We start from the raw sequence: 8,511 nt of genomic DNA on the forward strand, positions 1-8,511 counted from the left end.
AAAATAGAATAATTTGGTAAATAAGTTTCAAAATATTATATAGGAAGGAAAAATTTCTTAAAAATAGCGTACTTTTGAGTTTATCCATTAGTCAAAACTTGTATGCCTTGGTAATTCAATTGAATGTGTAATGCCGATTGAGTTTACTCAAGGTTTGATATGAGGAAACAAATATCAAGAAAGCAGGCCGCAGATACTTTCAACAAGCCCAGGAATAAAGAGTCCAAAGACCTTAAAGCCCAATAAGCCCATCTTCTCCACTTACACTCCTTAGGTCAAGAACAACCAAAACCTTCTGCTGCCATTCTTCTTCACCACTGTTAATCAGTTCCGCCCTAAACCCTAACCCGCGAACTACGATTCTCAACAATGGCGGCGTCGTACGAGTACGAAGACGGAGGTTTCCAACAGCAACCGGATTCAGCCGGTTACGACCCGAATTTCGTGCCGGATTCGGTAAAATCGTTCGTCGTTCACCTGTACAGGCACATTAGGGAGAAGAACGTTTACGAGATTCACCAGATGTACGAGTCCTCTTTTCAGACTTTAAGCGAGCGTATGTTCAAGGAAACTCCGTGGCCTTCAGTTGACGCCGTTGCGCCTTACGTTGACAACGACCACGTATTCTGTTTGCTATACCGTGAAATGTGGTTCCGTCACTTGTACGCTAGGCTTTCTCCTACTCTTAAACAGCGGATTGATTCCTGGGATAATTATTGCAGCCTTTTTCAGGTTCCCTTTTTTTTTTCTGTGTTAAATATGTTAGTTTAGCGCCTTTTTATCTCTGTCTTTTCTGTTGTTGTGTTGGCTTGTGTAATTATGTTTATTCATTGTAGCTATTTCTGCAAGATACCATGTGAATTAGGATGTGTTGGAATTAGTTTTGTGTGAGCTCAATAAAACTAATTCGCTTCAATGACGAGCTAAATGAGGTCAGCTCCATGAGTATCCATTGGATTTAAACTATATACACCACACTGTAATGAATTTCTTACACTACCAGTGTAATTAATGTTATTAAATGGGGTTGCCTGCAATCACCTTTTAAGTTACTTGGTTGTGTAAATATTTTTTACACCATCTGTGCTTGGAATTATACTCATATCGATTTCGCTGCATTTGCACACTTTTTGTTCCAATTCTCATAATTTGGATTCTTTCACACTAGAGGTTTTATTTGATTTCTACTTACATACATGGCTCTGTATAGACTAAACAGACTCCTTGCAAGTCGATATAGTTTAGGCCTAGCATAGTAACATGATTGCAAAGCTAGATTCATATTTGGAGTTTGAAAATGTTTTTTGACATGTATTGGTGACTAAATCAGGATTTTGAGTTGAAAGATTTTTAGCATTTGGTACCTCATGTACTTTTCTGAATACTAATATACTTTTGTTAAAAGTATTCTCTTTTCTGTAATATGTGTTGCTATGGTATATGTGCTTATAAGCATGTTGTCCTTTTAGATGCCAAACACCCTAAGTTCACTATGTTTGGGATCTTTTTAATATAATCTATTCTAAATAATGGTTACTGGCGTTGGAGCACATCATATTTGACCTCAACTCCCTAAATCATGCTTATTCTCCATAAAAGAAAGAAAAACAACTAAAATAGAGAGAGAGGGGATGACATAATATCCCCCCAACAGGAGACCGGTGACTACTATGGCTCTAGAGTCTAGAGTACTCCATAAGCCTAAATGAATCATTTTTATCAATATTGTTGATATTCAGAATTTGTATGTTACTATAGTAGCTCTTGGGGTTCTTAAGTTGCATCTGAGACAAATTAATTGGACCGAGAATAAGTTTTTTAATTGGGTTCAAGAAATTTTTAGTGTCAAGTTATAGCTGTAATGCAAGGAATCAAATGCAGGATGGGGACGGGGTAAGAAATGTTCTCTGGTTTGCTCCTGGCAGTTGTTTGTTGGAAGTGTTTTCACTGTTTTCTTGTTGTTTATAGGCATTTTTGATTTTTCTGGTGTTATTTGTTTGACATAGGTTTAATAGGCAGAAAATTATGTGTATGTTTGTATAGTTGATTTTGTAAGTTGCTTTTCTCGTTTCTGATTTTTCAATTCTTGTGGTATTTATCTATTTTATGGTGGGTGGGTCATATGTAAGGAAACAATGACACTATTTGCTAGATAATTTACTCCCTTTGTACCAAATTGGTTGAGTGTTGATGGTATCTGTTGTGGATGCCCTCTTTGAGGTGTTCAAAAATTCTAGAAAGTCCTTGCTAGAGCCGTGACTACTAATGCCTCATTTTTTGGTGATATAATTATAAGCTAATTAGGCACATAATTTGAAATGTTACTTTCGCTTGTATATTACCCAGGAGTTTAAGATGTTTGTTTTACTTATGTTATTCCTTAACAAAAATATATTTGACTTGTGTATTATACACGTGGTAGTGGAAGAAGATATTAACATAATAGTTGAAAAGTTAGAAAGATAAAATGTCACATCACAGTTTAAAATTTGATAGTTAAATGAATTTGAATTCTAGATGGTTGGAAGTTGTATTAAATAATAATATTATTTGTTGTAAACATTTTGGAATTACTCTAAAAGGAAAAGATTATCATATAAATATATTGTTTGTACTAGAAAATAAATGATAGTTAAGAAGTTAATGCTGAAAATAATTTACCAATAAAAGTTTGATTGGGGAAGCCTCTCATGGAAACTTTAAATTGAACAGTAAACTGAATTGAATTATTCAAAACTTGAAAGTTGCAGATATTAATATTATTCATAGAAGTATGTCAAACTTTTGGGACACATCAAAAGTCTAGAGTGTGTTCTAAGGACAGAATAAGTAGATGAGAGACGTGGCGTTGGGCCTAATGCTCGGATTAAGTTTGTGTGCATTGATTGCATGTGGAGTCATATTAAATGAAAGGGGGGTAGAGGGAGGGACAATTTGGAATCAGGATGGTTTTTTTACTTGGGGTAAATGGATTGTGATTAGGGCCCTTGGCTAGGGCTTCTACTGTTGGATGGTTAAATTAAGATGGAATCAAGAAAGACCGTTAAAAAATGTGAACAACTCGATAGGAAAGATGAATCAAGAAAGTGTTTTGCAGATAGTGGTCATTTAAGTAAGTGAAAAAACTAGTCACTTGATTTGCTTCTAGGTGTAGTAGAATGGTGAACAAACTAGTAGAAATTCATTATACAATCATATTTTAAAATAGTGCTATAATAGGTTGACTAGTTTACACTGCAAGGTTTTTTTTCAAGCATGAATCAGTCTTGGCCAGACTTGGGCTTGAAAAAAGTATTATGTCGAGCTCCTCCACTCCCTCAGAAAAAAAGGAAGAAATAAAGAAAGGTTTGAGGTGAATTCGGTCTGACTAGCTCGTGACTTGGCTTAATTGATTTTTATTTTGAACAAGACCAACATTTCATAACCGAGCTTCACTATAGAGACTCTTTTAATTTCCCATCACAAGTTTTGGCTTACTTTTTCTGGTCATGTCTGCTATTATGTGTTTTGGTACCTCTTGTTCCCTCAAACTATACACCGACATGGAGACATTTGTTAAATATTTATCCTTCTGGCTATTTTGATAGTTAGTTTTGGCCAAGTTTTACAAGGAATGAGGAATGGAATAATGCTATCATTTCCAAGGGTATGCTTACTCTGTAGTTACCGTGGTGGTTATATATTACTGTGAGATTATGAATAAGTACAACAAGAACAACTTAGTGTTATATAAAATTTCTTTGAGAACATTTGTATTCCGAGACTGTTTGTACTGTATAAATTTCTTTGTCTCTCTCTCTCTCTCTCTCTCTCTCTCTCTCCTGATTCTATATAATCTCTCCATTTTGGGAGTCTTATCAAAATAGTTAATAGCATCTATTTGGTAGATGGACAAAGTTGGGGGCCAGTACTATGTGGGTCTTGCAGGACGAATGTCTTTTTTGGGTGATGAATGCACTTTATTTACATTATAGATTGTGGTAGCTATAGTACACTAAGCTTGCAGCTATGGAACAAAGCTGTCATTTATTGGCCTTGTGAAATAAGTCCAGAGTTTTACATACAGACTGTGCATTGCTGTAGGTTGTGCTGCATGGTGTGGTGAACATGCAATTGCCAAATCAGTGGTTGTGGGACATGGTAGATGAGTTTGTATACCAATTCCAGGCATTCTGTCAATACCGTGCAAAGATGAAGAACAAAACTGCGGAGGAGATTGCATTGCTGAAGCAATATGACCAGGTATGGCTTACAGATTGCAATGCCTTTTCCTCTCCGTTTTGTTTAACCTATTAATATTGTATGATTTATAAATTCTGAAATATACTTTTGAAGTTTGTTTGGTTCTCTATATTACTTTTAAAGATATTTTAACATTTTCTCTTGCTTTTCATTATTGTTTGCATAATTACTCTTTTAAATTTGGTGATGACTTGGTTTTAGATAAAACTAGGAAAATTGTTTTAAATATTACAACATCGACTCGGGGTGATCTATGTTCACTTGAATTATTGGTTTCAGGAATTATGTATCTGCATATATTATAATGCAGTAACTGCAGTCTGCAACATTATTTTTATAACTGTGCATCCTGCAACATCGTTTTCTGGCATTTTTAATCTGGTTTTCAGTTTATTACCCAGAGGTCATTGACGTGCTACATTTGAGTAATAGTTGCTCTTTAGCCTGTACTAAGGTCATACATTGCTGTGGCTGAGTAAGAGTTGCTCTTTAGCTTAGCTAAGGTCATATGTTGGCGTATGATGTTCATGCATGAGTGGGCAAAGGTTTAATGGCTTTAGTGATGGGATAAAAAGTGATGGTACTTTGGTATTGATGGATATGAATTAAGCATTAAAGTGCAAAGTGGCCATTATATGAAGATATCGGATTGGTTGTAAAACACTGACTTGGACATTTAAGATGTTTGTTTTTACCCATATATTTTGGTATTATGATTTGTATTGGATTGGTTGTAAAACACTGACGTGGACATTTAAGATGTTTGTTTTTGCCCATAGATTTCTGTATTATGATTTGTGTAAATCATGTATCATCTTGTCTAAATAATTTCTCTAATAATGATGTTTATTAGGCTTGGAATGTCTACGGTGTCCTCAACTTCTTACAAGCCCTTGTAGAGAAATCTACGATAATCCAAATATTGGAGAGGGAGAAGGAAGGTCTTGAAGAGTTTACTGCTACTGATGGGTATGATTACAGTGGTGGAAGTAATGTCTTGAAGGTTTTGGGTTATTTCAGCATGATAGGCTTGCTCAGAGTTCATTGTCTGTTGGGTGATTATCATACTGGCCTGAAGTGCTTGCGTCCAATTGACATAACTCAACAAGGTGTTTACACCAGTGTTATTGGGAGCCACATAACCACAATTTATCACTACGGCTTTGCTAATCTTATGTTGAGGAGGTATGTTGGCAATTATTTTGGCCCAGCTCTTGCATTGTGTCGCATCTACTGCACATTCTGTATGATCATGCACACTTTTATATAGTTAAGAAATTATTAAATGGATATCTTAAAATCTGCATTCCATTCTTCATTGTGTAAAATTGCTTGTAATGTAATGTTATTATCAAATTAAAGAAACTAGCGGAATCTTCAAAAAAGGACTGTTGCCTTTTGTCATCGGAAACTGAAAAGATACAGTAGAGGCAAATGACATGATTATATAATTTGCAGCTTCACTAACCGGCTGATATTAAGAGTAGTGTGCACTTTCTTTTTCTTAAATGGTTAGGTAATGTTACTTTTCTGTGAATTGGAGAAGATACTGACACGTCACTTATTATTTATCCACTGAATCTTTCTCAAAATAAGATAGTTTAATATTGCTGGCTTGCAGACAATTTGTAATAACAGTGGAAGTCGGATGATATTTTACTTTCTTGATCATGTGATTAGATTTCATTCTGCGAAAAGGGGTGATTCTCTTTTTTTCTTCTTAAATCAACAAGGTGCCACCTCATCAAGTTCCTAAGTGCTCAAAGTTCTAATTGTGTTTACTTTGGCTTTAGCCGAGTAGTTTTATTTTCCCTAATCTGGAAAATGGATTCATTGTGTTACAGGTATGTAGACGCTATCCAAGAATTTAACAAAATCCTTCTATATATTTATAAGACAAAGCAGTATCACCAGAAGTCACCCCAGTACGAGCAGATACTGAAGAAAAATGAGCAGATGTATGCTCTGTTGGCTATATCTTTGTCACTGTGCCCTCAAGTGAAACTTGTTGAAGAAACTGTCAATTCTCAATTAAGGGAGAAGTATGGTGAGAAGATGGCGAGAATGCAAAGATATGATGATGAGGCTTTTGCCCTCTATGATGAACTTTTCTCATATGCTTGTCCAAAGTTCATTACTCCCTCTGCTCCAAGTTTTGAGGAGCCTCTTGTAAATTACAACCAGGTATACAACTGTTTTAACTGGACTTAATTTCTGGCCTCTTTATCCAACTTGCAAGCTGAGGTTAAACATATAAAGCAACAGTAGATATAGATTGTACTCCTCAGTCCTCGATGCAAATGTTCATTTATTGCTAGAAACGTTTGCTTAGAATACATCCAATTTGCTCCTCCGTCCTCCATTCAAGCATCCTTGTGTAGTTCATGTGTACTATTGGTCCTTGTTTCTCATTTCTTGGCTGCACGTTTTGAACTACCATGAAAGGATGGCTTTGTATGCTCACATCACATCACATGTTTTCTTCAGCTTTTACTCTGCTGTGGCATTGCTGCTAAATTTTGTTATGTTGTCTGCTTCAGGATGCGTATAGGCTACAGTTGAAGCTCTTCCTTTATGAAGTGAAGCAGCAACAATTATTAGCCGGTGTTAGGACCTTTTTGAAAGTTTATTCAACAATCTCCCTGGGGAAGCTTGCAAATTACATGGAAGTGGATGAACCCACTTTAAGGTCTCAAACATCTTATGCTTTTAGTAGATTTGTTATTGTGCACTTTTTCAAGTGATCTATGATTTTGTGGGCTTATACGTGATATACTGAGTACAATATTACACAGGACAATTTTGATGACATACAAGCACAAAACACATGCTGTCGATTCCGATGGGAAGATAACTTCTAATGCTGATGTGGACTTCTACATTGATGAAGTAAGAAACACATGTTATGTAAATATCTGGTTCTTTTTTGTTCATTTACTTCTTTCTCCATTGGGTAATAGTTGGCTGACAACAATATTTATTTAACATAATCTAGATAATGTGTGTGGTTGTGGTTGTTATTCTTGTTGAATTTTATTCAAGATAATGCTTTTTTGAGTAGTTCACGAATAGTCAACTTTTTGTTGGCATCTACCTTTGTTGTCTGTCGAGAGATGCAAACAAGTACTGTGGCCTGCTTCTCTTATTTGATTGTGTTGCTGGTTCCTATGTCTTAACTTTTGGATTATTCTTTCCCATAAGCCCTTCAGCACTAATAGTCTGTCTTGGAGGATAAATATATGTGAAATCTGATCTTAGTTCTTCTCTCGTGAGCAGAGTAAATACTTGATACGTTCTGTGAAGTGATTCACATTGTCTTTGGTTTCAGGACATGATCCGCGTAGTAGAATCTAAACCCGCCAAGAAGTATGGAGATTACTTCTTGCGTCAGATTGTGAAGGTAATTCGTCTATAGCATTTTAAGTCAGTTTTTTCTTTCAATTTCTCTTGCAAATACTCATGCAATGTGCATAACTTGATTGCATCTGTTTGTGTTTTTCCAGCTTGAAGGGATCATGACTGATATTGACAGGATAAAGCTGGAGTAAGCTATCTTCCTATGTTCTAGTATTAGTGCTAGCTTATTTTGAGCTTTCATTTTTGTACTCGAAAGCAAGGAGGAAAATGCGGAAAGTGGAAAAAGTATACATTTTGTTGTTCCCCCTATGAGACTTGGTGTTACCGGAAGTTGTTGATTAATGACCAGTTAAATCCAATTTTTTCTAGTGTTGTAATGTCTTAATACAAGGTTGGCTTTTGTTAAAAGTTGAAAACCCCTAGAGCTTTGGTTTCAGCTGACGACGTTAACTGCTTGCATTAGATCTGTTCTTGATGCTTGCACTGCCATTTAAATCTGGTGCTTATGCTATCGTTGACTGATTTTGTAGGTATAGTTTAATACTGGGTTTTGTTTCTCTTTCAGCATTGAGTTTATGGTTTCTACCAAAATATGGTCGATTTCATCGATATAATCTAAAGGGAAAAGGGCTAAATATACCCCTCTACTTTTAACTTCTGTTATACTATCGGTTTAAATTTATCCCTACCGTTATACTATCGGGTTAAATTTACCTCTACAATCAGCTAACTTTTAAAAATATCCCTTGATTTGTTAAGTAATCCAATATCTCCTAAATTTCTTTTATTTAAATCACTTGTTCTTCTTGGTTCACTATTTTTGAAATAATTTGCATTTACCTGCCTTTTGAATTAGAGAAAAAAATAAGAGTAATATTAAATAATACAACCGAATAAACAAAGTATAGTAAA

The 8,511-nt window shown here is 35.4% G+C and overlaps 1 protein-coding gene across 1 annotated transcript; it reads left to right on the plus strand.

The window, feature by feature from the left end:
• The first annotated feature begins 268 nt into the window (after window positions 1-268).
• On the plus strand, window positions 269-8,007 carry LOC107773770 (uncharacterized). Its single transcript, XM_016593197.2, has 8 exons — window positions 269-732; window positions 4,084-4,242; window positions 5,096-5,427; window positions 6,087-6,426; window positions 6,783-6,931; window positions 7,038-7,131; window positions 7,571-7,642; window positions 7,746-8,007. The coding sequence occupies exons 1-8, from the start codon at window positions 370-372 to the stop codon at window positions 7,788-7,790; spliced, it is 1,554 nt and encodes a 517-aa protein (XP_016448683.1). The 5' UTR covers window positions 269-369; the 3' UTR covers window positions 7,791-8,007.
• Window positions 8,008-8,511: the final 504 nt, after the last annotated feature.

This window comes from Nicotiana tabacum, chromosome 23 (assembly GCF_000715075.1).
Source record: "Nicotiana tabacum cultivar K326 chromosome 23, ASM71507v2, whole genome shotgun sequence".
Lineage (NCBI taxonomy): Eukaryota > Viridiplantae > Streptophyta > Magnoliopsida > Solanales > Solanaceae > Nicotiana > Nicotiana tabacum.

Coding starts and splice junctions, on each gene's coding strand:
- LOC107773770 (XM_016593197.2), top strand. CDS start 370: ATGGCGGCGTCGTACGAGTACGAAGACGGAGGTTTCCAACAGCAACCG. Junction 4,243..5,095: donor TGCTGAAGCAATATGACCAG/GTATGGCTTACA, acceptor GATGTTTATTAG/GCTTGGAATGTCTACGGTGT. Junction 7,132..7,570: donor TGGACTTCTACATTGATGAA/GTAAGAAACACA, acceptor CTTTGGTTTCAG/GACATGATCCGCGTAGTAGA.